This window comes from Molothrus ater, chromosome 1 (assembly GCF_012460135.2).
Source record: "Molothrus ater isolate BHLD 08-10-18 breed brown headed cowbird chromosome 1, BPBGC_Mater_1.1, whole genome shotgun sequence".
NCBI classification, from domain to species: Eukaryota; Metazoa; Chordata; class Aves; order Passeriformes; family Icteridae; genus Molothrus; species Molothrus ater.
The window spans coordinates 47,983,135-48,003,365 of NC_050478.2; the positions used below are offsets into that span (position 1 = coordinate 47,983,135).

General features: G+C 40.3%; 1 protein-coding gene across 3 annotated transcripts in view; it reads right to left on the reverse strand.

Moving 5' to 3' along the window:
* The window catches only part of ELMO1 (engulfment and cell motility 1), a 303,484-nt gene that overhangs the window by 94,262 nt on the left and 188,991 nt on the right, over positions 1 to 20,231 (reverse strand). For all 3 annotated transcript variants that reach the window (XM_036403051.2, XM_036403059.2, XM_036403067.2), the window contains one exon: positions 9,361 to 9,497. In XM_036403051.2, the coding sequence (XP_036258944.1) occupies positions 9,361 to 9,497 (137 nt within the window). The remainder of the gene's footprint in view (positions 1 to 9,360; positions 9,498 to 20,231) is intronic.

Genomic DNA, 20,231 nt, shown 5'->3' on the forward strand with positions numbered 1-20,231 from the left:
AAGGTAACCTAAGGAACTGGGATGGAACCTCCTAATAGATTACATTTTCATCATCAATAAATCTACAAGATTTTTTGCATACTATTTAAATCCACAGTGAAGAGGGGAAAGGGCAAATTAAAAAGAGCCTTACCACTTTCAGAGGCACACACAACACTTTTCATTCCCCAGTAGGCTATTTAGCTCTCAGTGGAAATGTGGCAGAACCCAAGTTCACATGTCTAAGCTTCACTACCATCCCAAATAAAAACTGCCTCTGCTGTGGTCTCAAGGCCAAATACTCTGTGGGGCAAAATCTAACACTGCCTTCAGAAAGACATGCTAAACCCCTCACCTCCTCCATTCTCCCTCTCATGCAGTGTCTGGGAACTTGAGGACAGTTCACATTAGCACATCATGGCCCAGTTTAACCTGTGACCACCTAATAAAGGTAACCCACAGAGAGCCAGCAGGTACCTGTGTTGGCCCAGTGTGCATGGTGTGGATGTGGATTGAGACAGCTGATGTGGGTAAAGGAGAGGAGAGCCCGTCTGCACCCCCACACCATCCTCTCCCTCCCTCTCACACTGCCTTCCAGCAGCCCTCCCTCCCATCTGCCTCTATCACAGCCAACCTTAATTTACACTGGTGCATGGGTAGCAGGATCAGCTTGTCAGCTGCTGGCCAGTTACCTCATGTGCTAAAAATAGAGACAGGCAGCAGCAGCCCCTGACTGGCAAACGCCTCTTTAATGGTGACTGACATATTCAATCAAGACAATACCCGAGATGTAAGATGCAAACAATGAAGGACATTTGTATAAGGACAGACGAGACAAAAGCAAATAAGCACCCCGGCTTTGCTTACGAGACACATATGAAAGATTTCTGCTGCTCTTTTCAACCACGGTGCTATTTAGATTACAATTACTTAAAGCAAACCAACAATAATACAAGCTCTTCTGCTACTCCAAGAGAGGCTATAAAAATCTCATTGTCAGCTGCATCATTCATCACGATAACCTCATTTCAACTGAAACAAAATATCCAAGACATCACCTCTCCCCCCTTCCTTCCCTTTTTTATTTGCCTATAATAAGGTCTATAGTCTGGGGAGCTCTTGGGCTGAATTCCATGCATTGTGATTCACGAAATGAAAATCTGGTATTATATGCCCACTGACATTCACATCAGCAGCAATTCATGCAGCAAAAAGCCATATGCCATGCACCTCTGATTTAACTGTACTACAAAAACACATCCTAGAAAGAATAAATAAAAATACAGAGACAGGAGTGGTTCCTGGGATCTGATTATTATCCACACTTTTAGACAGGAATGACAGGGGCAATATCACAAAATATGCTGTTTTGGTGACAGTTCCAGTTAGGTTATATCATTTCCCTTCACCACTAACACACTCTACATGCAACTGAGGCATTTTTTTTCCAGTGCAAAAGGTTTCTGTGGAGTAGAAAGTGAGTGGTTAGCACAGATTACCCACACTCATTGTTTCTCCTCTGGTTATTGGGCTTTCCACTCAGTCATCTTTTTGCAGGCTGAGAAAGTTTATTGGTTTGATCAGCACCCACTGAGATGAAAATGAAGAGTGCTTTGAAAGTATGAAGTACCAGCAGCTTTAAAAATTATCATCTCCAGGGTGTTACACAGACCTGCATGTATTCTACAGTAACACACAGACTTCACTAGAAATCTGGGGGATAAAATCTCCTCTGCCAACAATGGCTAGGTTTTCCTCAAATAAGAGATTCCACTGCTGAAACCAACACAGTGCTTCATCACTGGGAAAGGACAAGACAAACTGCTGGCCAAGGAATGGATTACACTAAAGTACTCTTTTCTTGTTTTAAATAGCAGATGTTTTGTTCAGACATCCTTCCCTTTCCTTGATTTTTGGCTTGAAGAATCCATCTCTTTGTTGGTGCACCCATCCAGGCATATAAATGGGCAGAAATCATGCTTGAAAATTATTTTCCTTTTAAGGCTATACCCCCCTTGAAATCATTGCATATGTGGTCACTGGAGAAGGACTGTTCATCTGTAACTAGATATGACCCTACTACTAAAGACTTCCAGAGCCTTGTGGCAAAGACAAAAAATAGTAAAGGCACTGTTTTAAATGAAAAATGTCTTTGAACTAGAAAAATAGTTCATAAGCTACAAAGTGCAGAAAAAGGGCAAGTTAGACTGCTTCATTATGCAGTCTAAGTACTTAATTTTCACAAATTAGTTTTTAAAATGTATTTGCATTCTTGACAATGCTAGTTCAGACTGAAATTTTTTCAGAAGGAAGCAACCACCTAGATTTAAAAATGTGATACTGTTGTTCAATTCTTTTGAGCTTGACAGCCCTGATTTTTTGGGGTATGAATACTTAAATCTGATTTTTACAGACTGATGCCTCAGTAAATGGAAAGATGCCTCTTCAGCATCTTAAACACCCCTTCTCAGGTTCCTGCAGCCAGGAGCAGCAGATGAGTGCTATGGGACACATTTGGAGATCTGACAGGTGGAGATAAATGCACAGAGATGGAGAAGACTAAGCAGAGCCATTCCTAAGTGAGCAGCTGATGAAGGCATACATTTGGAATATCTAGGCCACAAAAAGCATAGAGGGAACACTGACCAAATGCTAGGGAAAGGTGTTAAACAGGCTTTCTCTGCATCACATTCAATTGCACTATTTAAAAAAGTCCATTCTGAAGGAAGAGGTTATTGATGGAATAGACTTGACAATTTTTCTGCACCCAAATTATGCTTTCTAAAGGATTCCTATTATATTTGAAGGGAGTAATTTCTTCAATTAAAAAGTCTCATTTTCTCTGTAATCTATGCAGCAGACTTGCAAAATGTTAATTGCCACATTTTTTTAAAAATTCATGCATTTTACAAATAATGATACAATATATTTATAGCAATTATCTGCTTCCAATAAAAGTTAATAAAGTGCTATTGGCGTCAGGTGTGAAAATGTGGGATTTAATTTGTGCTAATCTGCCCCAGCCTGGGGAATACTGAATTCATTCTATGTGAGAATAATTTATTTGCAATATCCCTGAGTGATATAAACATAGCATTCTCAAGGGAAGGTGCAATAAAGCTAACAGAGAGGTGCAATCATTCCACTAGCCTGGCATTTCCCAACAGTAAAATCCAAACAGAACAGCCTTCCAAAGCTTCTCCCAAAGGAAGTTAAATTCATCTGCTTCAGACCCATAAGAAAACAATAATGCTTTGGAGAGCACCTGTGAAGAACTATTTACCATCCCTCTCCTTCCTTCTTTCATTGCATTGAAAAGGCGGTGACAAACAGGTTTAAAGACTGACCAAAGCATTTTACTTTCAAGTTTGTCTGAATTATTTTTTCTCTTGTTTGAGGTAATGATTCTTTCATGTTCTGAAGCTACCATTTGCAATCCTTCTCCAAGCCCCCTGTGCAGCTGGGTGGGGGGGAAGAGAGGCACAGAGAGAGGAAAGCACCCATTTGGGGCTGGAGCTGCTACTGCAGCTGTGGCAGGGTGATGGAGGGGGCTGGAGCAAGTGGCCAGACATCCTGGTCCTGATTTTGACCCTGCAGCTGCTTCACTGCCAAGGCACTTCAGCTCTGGGTGCCTTTGCCTCCTTCCTGTTAAGTGTGGTTTATCAAGACTTGGCCAAGCCTGCAAGGAGCAGAAAAGAAGGAGCAGAAAAGTGCAGAATGTTGTTAGTGCCACTAGAGGGGATCACTTGAGCATGCTGGGGACCTGCTGCTCCCACAGGAGTGAGGCAAAGGCCTGTCACTTCTAGGTCAGGCACAGAGCTGCCATGTCAAGGACCAGCATTAGGACCACAAGGTTGCAGCCAGGGGGGGCATTTTGGGCAGGAGCTATGCAGAGTCTGCTCCTCCAGTCTCCCCAGTTTGCAGTGGACCCAACAAAGCTGGTGACAACTCCTCTGCCACATTGTTGCTCTGACCCTTTCAAAATGACCCCTAGGCCTTTGCTTCCTCATGGGTAACTCACACAACCTGATGGTGGGTTTGGCCCACCACACATTTTCACACAAACCAGTGCTCACACAAGTTTGCTTCTTAAGAGCCATAGTCATATTTTGAACCCAGCCTTCCCCAATTATTCATCCTACAGCTGCCAAAAACACAGCAGCACCAAAGAAGCTGAGAAACCTGTGGCATGGCATTTCCAAACCTCCACCGAGGAAGGAAATGGTATTTTTCATTTTTATGTTACGCCTGGTTACCTTTTCTGTTATCTTGTCAGTGAGCAAGGAAAAATGTTTGCAGAGCCTGAGCATGAGCCATAAACATCTTTTGTGGTTATCAAATGCCTCTGTGTTTGCTTTGCTATTTAATTACAGGACTCACGTAGGGCATTTATTGTTTGCATCTGTTGCCACTGTGAACAATGTCTACTCCTCTGATCACCACAAAGGCAGTTTGTTATGTGCATGCCTGTCAGTGACATGTTTTATCATCTTGCTGAGCAGATCCCCCTGCTGCAGGGGGATCCAGTGCTGCAGCTTTGTGTGTCCCTGAAACAGGCAGATACCACAAGGGCAATCCCTTAGCAGGTTGTCACTGTGAAATGGATACTAGCTGAATGCTGAAACCTGTTTTTGAGGTTTCTGAGAATATTTTTCTTATTACAAAGTATTTTCTTCTTCTTCTTCTATATTATGCAATATTATTACATATCCTTATTAAAAAATACAGTTGCACAAAACATTTAAAAGCTCATGTTCTGTACTGTGATGATCTCAAACACACGTCCAGAGGGCAAATTAACTAAATCTCTAAGTAACAAGAAAAATGCATTGGCAGCATCATTACCCAACCTTGTCCCACTTTCCTATTCCTCAAACCTGTAATTTTAGTGAATGCAGTGGATTTTGTTTTCAAGCACCTTATATCACAGTGCTTACAATTTTTTTCAGTTTTGGTTCCTCCAATTTAACTTTAGCCATGCTGGAATGATAATCTGCATCTTGTTATGAGTAGTCCTTTTTGGTCATCTAAAACCCAACAACTACACTAATACTAATAAAATCAGCCACATTGTGCCCATTCTCTGTAATGCAGCTTCAACACCCTGCTAGCCAAGTCAAAAAAATTTGTCTTTTTCCTTCCACACTGGATGGTACAACACAAGGTACAGAATTAGCAAATTACTTATTCTGTTCTGCAGATTTAATAAGACAAGCTATGGCTGCAATTAAAATAATCCATTTGCTCACTCTTCCTCCTATTAGCATGTGAACTTCAAACCTACGAAAAGCAGCTGCCTGAAATCTCTGGAAAAAAGAGTTAAGAGGATAATCTTGTCCCCTGTACAATGTCCTACTTGCTGTCTCCTTGTATCCCAAGAAACCATATATGTACTTTACAAGAAGACCACTAAAGAGATATCAATCACAGTGTAAATCCACATTAGGGCAATCCAGGTGCATTTACTAAAGTACATCTAGTGGGGATCAAGAAAAACTTTTCCTTTGGGAGTATGCTTTCATTTGGCCCCATGGGAGGAATTTTACTGTCCAGCAGGTACTTTAAATTCCCCCTACCACTGTGTTAAAAAGAAACCATAAACCTCAAAGCAGTTTAAGTATTTCTCAGTCTGTGTGGCAGCAGAGTCTGATTACCCTGGCAGAGTGTAGGGTGGTCCCTATAAGAAATCTGACTGATGGGCACCTATTTAAATGGGCAGGTTGCTGATGAAGGTTTCTAGATGCTGGATGTGAGATAACTCTGGCCAGCTTTTTTACAATCAGCACTGACTCCAAAAATCAATACACAACACTTTCTTCTGCTTTAATAAAACATGTAGAAGTATGTAAAGCTTGGAGATTATATTTTCAAAGCCATAAACCACGCTGCCTGCTCACAAATTACTTTGGAGAAACTTGTAAAGTGTCCTTTGATCATCTGTAGGCTCAAATAAAAACAAAAGGGTTTCAAATGGAATTGTTGCCACTTGCATGTCTATCTATACAACTGCATCTTAATTTCTCTAGGAAACTCACAAAACATGAATTATGCATGTCTTAAGATGTTACAAAGGCATAATATAAGCTTAGCTGCCTGTCTGAATTATTCTATTCAGATGTCTACCAGTGCATAGAGAGACTGAAAAAAAGGTTTTAGGTCTGACAGTATCATAATATCACCATAGACATCAAAGGACTTTTTCTCATGCAAGAGTTGACAAAACGTGTGTCTTTTAATGAATAAGAATTGGGTAAAGTATGAGATCATAAATGTCTCACTAAAATACCATAAAATTCTTCCAACTGTGAGCAAAGAGCTGGTTTAATTATTTTTGAAACTTTAAAAATGAACTCACCTATGTGGAATCTCCACACCATAGATTGAAGAACCACGATGGCATGGTATGCCATTTTGTCCTCAAAAGAAGTCTTAATATGTGGCTTAAAGAACCCTTGAGAGCAGGCACCAAAACCTGAGGGGAAATTCAATAACCTTGCCTCTTTTATTGCCTGTCATTCCCCAATTCAAAGAGGAGGAAATAATTCTCTGTATGTGCACACAGACCTCCTACAGACCCTCAATGTACAAGTTACTGTGATTAATAAAAAGTTTGAAATTAAACTAAAAAGCTCCTCTTCTTCGGTTATGATTAAACATGAAGGCAAGCAGTCTAGATTTTTTAGCAGAATGTCCAGGTCTCAAGAGTTACCAATCAATATACTGAGAGTGTCTAATTTTGTTTTGGAGGTTTTAAGGAAGGAAGGGACAGAGAAAGGAATAAAACAAATGATCCCATCAGGCAGGGGGATAGTAAACCGTAACAAAGTGGTGTTTCATGCACTACCATGACAATCAAGTTATTGAAACTGAAAAATAGTAACACAAAGAGAAGATGGAAGATTTTTTTTTCCCCACACAAGTAAATTACTGCATCTTGTGAGGTCTGGTCTCTTCCCCACCTCTGAAAGGACAGACTAAATGCTCCCCAGGCCCACGTGGCCCTTGCCTGCCAAGTTTTCAATAGTGACTGCACAGAAGTGGGCACCCTTAGTACGCAGGGAAGATGCAGACAGGACACTAACATGCTGTGATCACCAAAGCCTCTTGCCAGGTAAGGATGAAAAATGGCGGTGTTTAGTTTGGTAAAGTCATGGGCTGCACTTGGCTACTGACAGCCAAGCAGATGGATAAACCTTGGGTACCACCATAAACCTTGGGTACCACCATAAACCTTGGGTACCACCAGATAACGTGTCAGCCCCCACAAGCCCTCCAGTGCTTCACAAACCCACACAAGAACACAGTTTGCTGCACTCACAGATCCCTTCAGATGTTTATCAGCTGAGTAATTCACATCGCTACCACATGTCATTTGAAGTGGATAAGAGCACAAAAATTTCCTTATGACTCTAAGAAAGGATTTAGATAAGCAAAACATAATTAGAGAAGTGTTAGAAATGAGAGACTCAAGAGCTTAGCATTCCCTCCCCTTTACAGAAACAGTTACAAAATCAAGAGTGATTTCTGCAGCCAGAGATCCTGGGTTCAGGATCATGCAGCACAGTGCCACCACCAGACACAAACCCTGGTAAACCCAATGGCAAATGTTTCAGATTTGCCCCACAGGGTTAAGAATTGCCAATGTCTTCAAAGACACATGCAGTAAGACACAGTGCCAATGTTACTGACCCTGACAGAACTGATAGGTGAAGTCACAGGACTATCAGCAACAGAAAACACAAGTAGTAAACTAGCCATATCAGAGAAAAAACTCCCTGATCTCCTATGAACCTCCACAACAATGCCTAACACTGCAAAGCAAATTTCTTTGTTTTCCTTTTAGGGTGACCTGGGCTGGTGGCCAAAATGGAGCCATTCTTTATCTGAATTCCCTAGGATTGCTAATAATTTTTCAACCCAAGTTGTGGGAAATTATGTAGACAAATGCTTCTTCTACTGAGATAGAAGGCCTGTAAGTAATAGGCAGCTGTCAATACATTTATTTAAAACAACCACATATTATGAATTAGTCTTTATAAAGTTGCTTTTTAAGCTCTTGATTTTAGCAACCCTATACGGTCCAGTGAATTATCTTGCTATTGCTCCTTCTGTGTTCCTGGATCATTAGGGACGAGAAGCATGTCAAAAATTCCATGTAAGAACAAAGCTCTAGGTCATCTGGCTACAGCAGCGTGGATATTGGACTTCCTTTCTCTCTTTAGCCAGGGCTCTGCTAGTGCTGCCAACTAACTTGCCTGAAAGAAGTCAACAAAGGTTACTCCTCATTGTGACCTAAAAATTCAGCTTCACTCTGAAGTAGAAAATGGACATTGGGACCACTTCAATAACAGACAGTTCCAATTAAAAGTCAGGCATGATTATTCCTACTGGCTCTAACATAACATTTGAGTCTGGTGACTTCAGAGCACTCATAAGGCACGTGCTGACAGAGCATGTCTTAGTCTCACTTTTTCATTCTCAACCAACAGTTCTAAACCCAACATCTCCCAGGGAGAGGACCAAGATCCAGTCAGAGGATCCCAATAAAGATAAGCATGACAGCTGGCCATAAAAGCATGAGTTTGCCATTCTTAGAAAATGCCAGAGATACTGTTCAGCCTCATGGTAAATTGAGTAAAAATTGGATGTCTAGGGACCGCGCAGAGAAATGTGTTCTTTATTGCTTTTCTGAGCATCAGAAGATTGGCTGAAGCTTCCAGAATTCCTCCTGAGGAGTTTTTGGTTGAATTTTTATTTCACTGGTTTTGAGGGGTTTTGTTTGTTTGTTTGTTTTGGTTTGGTTTTTTGGTGGTTTGTTTGTGTTTTTTTTATTTTTTAATTTTTGTTGATTGGTTGGGTTGGTGGTTAGTTTTTTTTGTGGTTTCGGTTTTTTTTTTTTTTGTTTGTTTGTTGGGTTTTTTTGTTTTTCTTTTTGTTTTATCAGGCTAAACTGCACAGCACTCTGTCATGATTGTGTCCACTCTTGAATATTTTATCACTTTAGTGCTCACATGAAATGAAAGGGATGCACAGAATTATCACTGCAGTACTCTCTCTGCATTATTTACAACCTTGGAGGCTGCAGCACTTCAGCATAATATTGCTAACATAAAAAGGCAGAATTTCCCCTCAAGCCAGGATTTTAGTCTCGTAGTCTGCAGTGTAACATGACTGAAAAAGGTTTCTGAACCTCCTTACATCTCCCATCTTCTATCCATAACTTTTTAAATGCTGGCATCCTGATGTGCAAAGCATCCAAAGAGATAAATCTCTAGGCTTTCAGCAGAATGGGAATTAGGAAATCCCTGTGTCTCTAGGGAAGAATATACGGCGTTGTTTCACCATTCTGCCCAGTTATTCCCACCCCACCCTTTTTCTTGCCTTGTTAAAGTCCTCTGAAGTTGCCCTCATTTCCTTCCATGTCTTGTTCAAAAGCTGAATGCAGATACAGAAGAACTCCTCAAACGATCTGTCATGGGTGAAGAACATGGGGTGGAAATCGTTGCAGGTCTCACTGGCTAAAAACAGAAAAACAAGGGGGGTGGAATAAAACATGTACAGGCAGGAGCTTCAAAAAATAAACGTAAAATACAATCAACCATGAAATCTAGAAAGTAGCAAATTTGAGTGAAATCCCAGTTCTTGGAGCAAAGGATGCCAAAACACTACTGTAAAAAGCCAGCCTTGGTCTAAAGTCTTAAAGACAACAAAACTCAACGTAGACCCTTGTCTTTAGGAGACTGACAGCAAGAAGAGGAAGCAACTACCTGTTTGCCCGAATATTCTCTCAATGTTTGTCATTTGTGCCAAGTTTTGTAGCTCACTCTGGGACAGAGAGACAAAGAGAAGAAGCTCATCAAAAGAAGAGCCTTCTCCACTGCTATAACAGCATGGTCCATCTTGCTGAGAACCAAACACCAGGGCCCATCACTCACAAAACAGGATTAGACCAATGTACACACTGAAATGTGAAGCTCTGCTGACACAGCAGATGATCTACCATATTGCATAGAGGTAACAAGAAAAATGTTGACAGATATAGAGATGAGAATATAACTGATTAAATTTGTTCTTTGAAAATAACAAGAATCAAAAGCAATGGATCTTCTATAACCTATCCCTTATCTGAGACAAACATAATAAAAACCACACAAACAAAATCAAAAACCAATTCCAAAACATCCTTATTTTTAATCAAATACTGGTTTTATGGAAGTAAAGAAATGAAGGAGCACTGTAGTGATGATCCCAAAATGGAAAAGCAGGAGTGTGCTGTGATTCTCCTTGAGCAAAAAATGGATTTTCAAAAACCAAGGACTGAAGCAATGCTGACCTCTGGACACATCTGAGCAACCTGAGTAGAGAAGGGCCTTTAGCAAGGACTGAACAGAATCTTTAAACTCTGTCATGACTTGCAGGGCCACTTCAGTAGGTTGCATATCTATGTTCTGAAAAAGGCAAATAAAAAAGTAAAGTTGAATAAACTTTCTCCATATACCTAGTCCCCAAATCTCTCAGCTTCCCCTTTCCCCCCTTCATGAGTGCTCCTTTGAACTTTTCCAGCAGTCACTCATATGCTTAAATAGCATCATCTTTCCTTATGTCAGGATCAAACTGCCACTACTTAGGCAAACTTCCTCCTGTAAGAGGAACCTCCTCCTCCTCCTCCTTCTGCAAGAACAGCAGAATTATCAAGCACTGGGATAAATCACATTTTCCCAGGGCTGAACCACTGTCTGACATCCGCTTTCTCTCACTGGAACTGGACAAATTAGAATTAAGTCTGTCCAGGAGGATGTGAGTGGCTCAGGCTGGCTGACTCTCTGCACCAGCTGCAGACACTTGGTCTTGGTACTTCTAGCCACAAAACTCCCCTTTCAGTGTGTTTACTCTGCTGTAGGAACATGAATTGTGTGCAGAATCACCTGAACCCTCAAAAAAAAAAAAAAAGGTTTCTGATCTTTCCCAGCATGCAGTATTCCAATTAGAAAGCAAAACTGAAGCTTAATTTTAACATCAGATTTACTAAGATCTAATCAATTCTTTAGCTACATGCAAAGATGGGAGTTAAATTTGGAGCACAGGTTTAATTCTAATCAAGTAAACTCCATTTACTTCAAAGGACTTGCAGCCAAGGGAGAATTAGTCAAAGCAGGGACCTATATTTATGAGGAACAACTCAATCCCTTCAGAAGAACAAAATGCCTCAGGCGTGCTTTTCAGAGCACCTTCAGCTTTCACTCATTCCACTGGAGCTGCAAGGGCTCAGCAATTCCAATAATCGGACCTTCAGCCTGTAATAATGTCAGAGACACAACAGAACAGATTCTCAGAGGGCCCTTGTCTTTAAGTCATGAAATACTATAATGATGAGTAGAAATAAAATAACACCAAGCAGAAGAATGCAGCCAGTACCTTCACTGTATAAATCACAGCACGAAACAAGGCAATAACCCTCGACATGCACTGGCCTCTCTGATCCTCCTCAAAGCCTGAGCTTCTCACTGCTCCTGCTCATAAAAATCAATAAATCAAAATTAATGGAAAGGCTAGGGTTTCTCACAAAATTGATCATTGGTTCTAACTCATACCTCTTATAATAATCAGCTTCTAACTCTATCTACTATGCTGACTGTTCTGCATGCAGAATTAGAGATGCCACCTCTCCCCACCTTATTTTATAAGTAAACAATGGATGGTGTTTTATGCCTTTCAGTTTCAAAATGAAAGAGTAAAAATCACTGTTACTGATATAAACTGAGAAAGCTGGGCCTTTTAGAAGGCAGGATGAATATCTTAAAGCACAAACAAACCCTAGGAATAATTCAAAACCAAATGATGAACAGCTTCTTCAACATTCTAACCATCATCCAGATAGAAAAGAAATTAATCCAGTCTGCTTCAGCAGTAGCCTTTTGTGTGCCTTGAAAATTCTATCCACACTAACACAAAATCATAGGGAAAATCAATGGAAAAATCTTCAGGCTGAAGGATAACCTTTGTCCCAATACTTTCCTTCTCCTTTTGACAGGTGAGTTGAGGATGAAGGAAAAAGTGATGCTGTTCTTGCTAATATGTAGAGATCAAAGTAAGACTAATTTACAAACTGCTGTCTTTACCCACTCTCTCCAACCCCAAGTCTGCACCTCCAATATCAGAGCACTGCCTCTCTCTGAAGAGTGAGCAAATTTAGAGGCTGCTCAGTTTTACTGATTAAAAACTTCTTGAATTTATTTTTTCACTAACTTGCAATTTGACTAATACTAAACTGAAACAGAGGTCTAGTCTTGGAAAAATTTGGAGACCTTCTGTGTAAGAACTGTGTGCAAAATTCTAGCCCTTAAGCCCAGTGCTTTCTAACCATCCTTTTCACAAGCAGGGACAAACCACCTTTACAACCACATAAAAACAGCCACAGGGCTACAATGTAGAGACACAAATTATCATGATTACTCACAATCAAATTTTAATTACGCCTCTGAGAGATCACCTTCAAAAGGCGTGCCACAGATGTCTAGCCTACATAAATCAGGTGAAGATCTTGTTGATTTCCTATTCTTGGCACAATTCTTGGAGTTGTAGATCAATATGCCACCTCTCAGGATAAAAGTAGTCCTCAAGTTTCTAGCTGATCTATAGCTGGAACTTTGAGATAGAAGCTTAGTTCATTTCTCATTATAAATTGCACTGGCAAAAAAAAAAAAAAAAAAAAAAAAAAAAAAAAAAAAAAAAAAAAAAAGAAAAAAAAAAAGCTAATTTGTACCTGGGAGTTTATGTAGTTCCTACAGTGCCTATTTTTAGTGTCTACCCAACACAATTTTGTCTGTCAGTTGCTTCCTAAATTACAATAAAGACATTCAAACATCCCAGACTGTTTGAGGAGTAAACAGATTTGACATGTTATGTTGCTCCTCTGTGGATTAGCAGAAAACAACAGGGGAAAAAAAAGTGAGAAAGAAGAAAAGAGTTGTACCTGCATTTTGTACCCCATCTGTAAACAGGGGATACAGAATATCATCAGGGTTGAATTTCTTTTAGCTGTGTCAAGAACGTCTAGGTATTTGCATATTTTCCTAAGCCTCTCTTGAAAGGCCACAGATTATGTGATGGTGTTTCAATAAGTGTTTTACTTGAAGTACAGTAGAGATTTAAATTTCAAAGCTGCTGTAGGGAGCTGAATTTGGACAATAGGGATTTCTCCATGCAAGAAAGACTCCAGGAAAGGACCAGTGCACCAGACCAGACAGCAGTATCACCTCACTGTTCAAAACAGTATGAACACAAGGCTGATTGCTCTAAAGGCTCTTTATATTTTCCCCTCATGTTAAAAAGTTAAAACCACATCTTCTACATGTGGTTTCCACTTGGAAGGGAAGAAAAAATTAATACAATTTCTTATCCTAGATTGTTTTGTGGAACACTAGGGAGTAACACAGAGGTAAGATCATTGTGCCCTGGAAGCTAGAACAGCAGGCAGAGATACAGTGATACACCTCCATAGGCAAGGTACTGCCCTTGATCTTGAGAAAACTCTGCTTTCTCTCTGACCCTGCTAAACTGCTGTGTTGATACTACTCATCCCCCACTGTGTCTTTAAAATGGCATGTGGTCATTCTGACCTCTCTTGTGAAGTTCTTGAACTCAAGAAATGAAAAAGAGATGATTGTACTGGTATGAAAGCCATATCTATCATGAAGGGAATGTTTGAAATTAGGAACCACCCAATCCATTATTTACAAAATCCATTCACAATGCTATGGGGGATCAAGATGAGGTGAGTTAAACAGTCATTTTTCTGTAAATTTGAGGCTTGGATCCATGAAATTGGCAATGCATATGAAAGACAATCACAAATGAGACACTTCAATCAAGGATGTGAGGTATGTACAATCATTCTACAAAATAGAACTTCAACAGACCTGATTAAGTAGACAATAAATAAAAGTGATAAGGTTGCTGTGTATTCTCAAATATCTCAAAAGCAGGGAGTCAGCTTAAATCAATCATATTATTCAGTCAGCCATCTAAACACGGTCACCTGGCAAAAATGCTGTCATGCAGAGAGGCAGACAGACACCTGAATGTAGTTCATGTAGGAGCCAGCCTCTGTGCCAGGGGTGGTATTAACAGCTCCTGTGCACCCTGAAACTCATCAAGAAAAGCATTCTGAAATTGCATCAGAACACTTTTGAGGTGAGGGCAGCCGTGATGCAGAATCCTGAGGGGCAGGTTTGCAAAGTCCCAGGGAGAGAGGGGCTCAAACACATCTCCCTGTCTTAAAGGTACCTGGGAGTCGTGATTCAATCTTCAAAGAGATCTGTGCTTTCTCTTCCTGAGCTGCTGCTTAATTCAGTGTGAGTCATTTATCCCTTCAGTTGTTCTCCCAAATTTCACAGAATGGAGATGATAATATCTCATCAGAGAGGAGGTGGGTGGAAAGAACCATTGCACTTTCAGAAGTGCAGCAAGAGCCACAAACTAAGTGGGTGCCATACGGACCTTGGAAATATCATCTCCACTTGGCATGGCCTCCTCTGGGATTATTATTTGCCAGTAAGAGAAGGACCAAAGAGCAACTAATTCTCACTAGCTCTTAGGAGGAGAGGCACTGTAATTTCTGCTTCTTCCTGAAGATGCAGTACAGTAAAAATAACTACTGCCATGACCATTTTTATATCCACAATCAAAAATTCTCACAGTAATACAAGAACATATAAGAAGAAGAGCACCTAATACTGCAGAAATACAGTGATTGCCAGGTTTTCTATACTGCTGATCCCTGTGGTTTGCCAGCAGTAATTTGACTTTGGCTACCCTTCTGGCACATGATAAGGAAACAGTGTAATTTAAAGCAAGGAAGGCCACTGGCAGTGCCAGTGCAGTAATGAAGTAGTAATATTGCTGCCAATCGTGTAATTTTCTTTCCTGGGGAACAGTTCTTTTTAGAAGGCTCAACTGGTATTAGAACAAAAGCCACCAAAATTGCCTAGCAACACAGGGCTACAAGAGAGCTTCAACATTTTACCTTACCTGATCACATATTTAGTCAGAATAGAAACTATAAGAAATCGCTAAGCATGCAGCAAAACCCATCAACTCAAACTCCTGAGAACATAAGACAATACCATGTCTCTGAACCTGTGAGATCCACCGTGATGCTATGGAGGGAAACTGGAAATAAAAGAACACATAAAAGGCATCCTACATCTGCAAGTTTCTCAAGGCTGAGAATAAATTTTAATATGCAATGAAAAATAAGGATTCCATGAAACTTCAGGACTAAGATGCTCATGGCATATGCAGCCCCAAGCTCTTCAGTAACTTCCCCATATTTGCTTTAAAGGTGACTGCAGCTTTGTCAGAAAAGCATATCCTCTCCCCAATATATCATTAAATAAAGGAGCCACTCTAAAAATCCACCTCTTCCACTGTCCCAAACAAAAATTGTGAAAGAAGAACCCTGACTACTGCAGCACAACTCAATAAAACCCTGCACTCATCACTACCAACATGTCCAGCAACCCAGAGGTGGCAATAAGTAGGCATCAGACTCACTCTGCCACATCCAGTGGAGATGGTGAACTGAAGGAAACCAGTGGAGACAGTGGTGTCTACACAAGCAGGCTGACTTGTTAATAAAGATAACTCCCTTTGCAGCTCTCAGTAAATAGAGATTTCATTGTACCTCCCCTGCTTAGACGAGACCTGAAGGCTGAATACTGTAGTTTGGAAATGCAAGCATTTCCAAACTGAAAGCCAAAGTACAAAGAGAGTTTAAAAAAAAAAGAGCTCTTATATGCAACTAGGAAATGAGAAATATTACAAAGAGCATCATGCTGATAAGAGTTCCCCATCTCGTTCAAGAGCAGCCTATTTTTGTTTGTGACAAAACAGGTGCCAATTATAACTAAATCTGAACTGCCTCTGCAATCTGTCACAGTACACTGCTGGGCAACAGGAAAGTTCTCTGCTTCCCTCTTGATTTCTCCAGTACTTCCAGTCCTAAAAAAGCAGTAATCAATAACAATATGTAGTTTTAAAACTTGATGGATAAATTGGAGTATCATTTTCAGAAGTGAGGGAGCACTTCATGTGAATTAGTCATGCACTTCAAGGAGAAAACTCCTTGAGAGTGGAAATTGCATGAAAAAAACAAGAGCTTAAAATTCATCATACCAAATAAACCAAAATTATTCCTTTGGGAAGAAAAGGACATAGGTCCACAAGCACACATCTCTAATTATGCTCTGGCATATTTATAGTATCCCTGAACAACAATATAGAGTCATAGAATTATCTACATTGGAAAAGACCTTCAAGAATATCAGAATGCTAGTTGATTAATGTGAGAAATTTGCTTGGGCCTATGAAGTCTTTACGGTCACTTATAGCAAACATATAGAAAAAGAGGGAAGTAGACATATTAAGAAAAATCTGTAGAAGGTTGTTATGTTATTACCAAATAAACATACTACACAAAATTTTCTTACTGCTTCTCGGTCGGGTTCCTGCCATCTTGCAAAGCACAGAGGGTAATGATGGCCACATGAAAGCTTAAGAATACAAGTCCAACCACCATATAAAAAAGCATTTCTCACAAATTTTACTTGAAATCCAGCAGACACAGGTAGTGGCACTGACAGAAGGCCAGCTAAGCTCAGATCTATGAAGGCAAGCATCTTCTCACATCTGTTCCATGTTGATACCCTGCTCCTTTGCCTGTTGCACCCTTTCTCTCATAAGCCCTCAAAGAAACTAGACTTAATCTCATCTCCAGACAAATCAGGAAGAATGCCAGTGGCAATGGGGGAGGTCGATATGCAGCATTTATAAAGAGAGTGTAAAAACAAGCACTCTGTGCAACCACCCTTTTTAGCCCTAAAGTACCCATTGGCAAGGTTTATTGCTAAATGCTACATTTTGGCACATTTTCCAATAACTGTTGCAGCACCTCAGACACAGAACTCTGAGGGTCAGAAGCTCCTGGGCGCAGAAGAAGCAGACATTTGCTCTGCCCCTGCTTGTGCATCTCCTTGATGCCACCTCCCACAAGCACTGCGATGAGAAACTGCCTTCCAGGGCAGAATTGCTGACTTTTCATGTCTTACTCTGACTGGTTTAGAGAGCACCAGCTTATTGCTTCTCCTCCTGAAGGGATTCTTGCCAAAAAGCAAATGCTCACCTCTAATTACTCATTGTTTTTATTAGGAAGTTACACAGACTGTATTACAGGTTATAACTCCTGCCTCTTCAAAGACCTTCTGTGAGATACTTCAACCAGAATGTACTCTGGTTGCCATTTGAAATACAGACCATGCTGTTTCGATTCACAAGAGAGGAGGAACTGTCAGTGAAAATTAATTCTGCTTTAAGTAGGCTGGCTAAGGCTCCATCTGTAAGCAAAACTTAAAGAAGCCCATGAAAACCTGCATGAAAAACACCACAAACCATAACCTGGGAAGTCTAGGGATATTTTTAGGTTACCCCTTACTACCTAAGCAGCTCCCATTCCCTGCTCCCAGACATGGACCTCCTCATTAAAATCAGATCTTTAAAACCATACTGCAAAGAAACTATGCAGTCCTTGTGCAAGACAACTAGAGTAAAGAACATATTTTTGGGGGTATTTGGTCTTCCAAGTCAGCAAGAGCAGGACAACTACAAGGAGAAAAAAACAAATGAAAAAATGGAGGAGCCAGCAAACCAACAGTCAAGTCAGGAAGGAATATAATCTTTTTTCCTGGTACCAAGGCATTCCTCTATTAGAAAAAAAAGGTTACAACTGAATTAATCATGCAGACCTGGCACAAACCACCTGTACTCACCATCAGAGGGGTCTGTATATGAGATGCCTGCTCTGCTGCATTTTATGACAGGCTGTTAGGCTGCCTTCAGTGCCCCTATGGTGGGGTATCAGACAGCTGGCTGCCTGACACCTCTGCCTAGTCAGTCAGGCCAGCTTCCAAAATGTGAAAGCTGGAGGATAAAGGTTCAGTTACCTAAAAAGTGAACTAAACTCACTCAGCTCCTCTGCCATCACAGAAAATGGAACAGGACAAAAGCACTCTAAGTTCAACCACTTGCTTTGAATCAATCCCAGATATACTCAAAATGCCAAACAAGGTAACAGACTGAGACACAGGAGGAAATTACATCTATATCAATAAAAAAAATTCTGTGATTAAAGTGAAGGAGTTCACTATATCACACATCCTAGAGCAATGGCACTTCATCTTTCATGCCAGATCTCTTCTGAGCTATGCTGAAGCTACATTGCTTGCTCAAGAATCAGGAGATGCACACCCAGTATCTGCCCTCGACTTCTCTGAAAATATGTGTGGTGCCACCACTACTACAGCCCCACAAAGGACAACCCACCTTAGCAGTAACGCCTCTCCTCCCTCCCCTTCTGCATCTCTACAAACTGTACCTCCTTTAAAGCATGCATATTTATTCACACATCCACTAAATTGCCAAATAACGTCTTTCCCCTGCCTCTTTGTGAAAATAAAATGTGAGGAAGAAAAAAACTGGCCAGTGGATTCAACTCTGCACAGGCAAAATCCTATGCAATAAGCCCCAGGCTGGGAACACTCCTTGGCATGTCTACAGCCCACTCTCTGTTCCATTCTTGGTCTGCCATGGGCAATCAGCAGCTCTAAGCTTGGCAGTGACAACACAGTGATCTGTGGGGAAATCAGTGGGCAAATCTTCCCACTCCCAATCCTTCCTGGAGCCCAGATGGACTTGTTGAGGCAAAGGTCATTAACTCATGGTGAAAACTGCACATTACTTATCTAACTGCAACCACCTACATTATTTTCTTCCCCTACAAATCTTAATCTGTAAATTATGTTTTTAACTCTCTGGGCTAGAGTCCCAAAGTCAGACTGATAGAACAAAAATAAAACTGCTGAAGCATACTCTTTTTAACACAGACCAAACTGAGTAATTGCTACTCACAAAATGGGAAAACAGTGATGTGGCAGGGTGCAAGCTGCTCAGGAAACACTGAACTTCAGTGCTTGTTAGTGTTTTTATCTAAGATCATCACCATAACACACTAAGTGCCAAGCATCTTCAAATGGCTTTGTGAACATTAATCAGACTCTAGAAGGACAGTAGTTAACACTCACTCCTCAAATGTCAAGCTTGACCTCTTGAAAGGCAAAGGGAAAAATCAAGTTAATTAGGCCACAGTTTTAACAAGAGAGGTTATTTAAATAATATATTTCCAAGTGGCACATTCAGCTCATAAGTTACTCCACTGGAGTTTTTCACTTCATGGACCAATATGAACCAAGCTGAACAACCCTACAGCTGACAGAGCATAGTTTTGGAAAGGTAGAACTACTGTCATCAAAAGTTATGTTTTAGAAATGCTTAATTAGGCTGTAATATTGCCCTACTTTATGTTATTGCTCTTCTTTATAGGCTGAAACATTAAACGAGCATTTTAGTCATACCACTATAAAAAAACCAGTATGTTAAAACATTGCATTCTGGAAAACCAGGTCTATTGCTTGAAGGTATTCTAAAGAGTCCAAATATTTTAAAATTAATTCCTGCCCTATATCCTATGGCATTTGTATTGTATACTAAGAGATATAATTCATTATAACTCCAAACCTTATCATTTCTGAAGAAGCTTAGAGAATCACCTATTCAGGTTAAGTGAAGCAGTGCAGGTTGTCTCCTCATGATGCTAGGAGATAAAAAGCCCTGGAGTATAAATCAAGTGAATATGTGGGAAACTGGGGAAGGAAAGAGGCCCAGACAACACATTGCTGAGGTCCATCTTTGTAAAATATCAGAATCAGGATAACAAGAAATTTAATTGACAGTATAATGTCTCAGGTATTAATTTTAGCACATTTTTCCCTGGTAGCTTGTTCCATTACTTGTGTAGTCTCTAGTTTTACTGTTGTCCTTGTTATTTGATCTATATTTTCTCTTTTGTATTGTAAATCCATTATTTGTTTTGCCCTTGTTGACTACAAGAATTGAATAAAATAATTTTTTCATCATGCCTTGAGGTTCCTGAATACATTTACATCTTTTCAATCACTTATTCCATCCTGACCATGAGTAATTGCCTAATTTTTCCTTGAGGATCTTGTTTGATCAAGTGTACAATCATTCACTCCAGAAATAAGTCTGTATGCATGAGAATCACAGAATAGAGACATAGAAAGATTAAAATAATTTCTCAGAACAAACAACCCAACAAAAAAGAGGTAAGCAAAACCCTT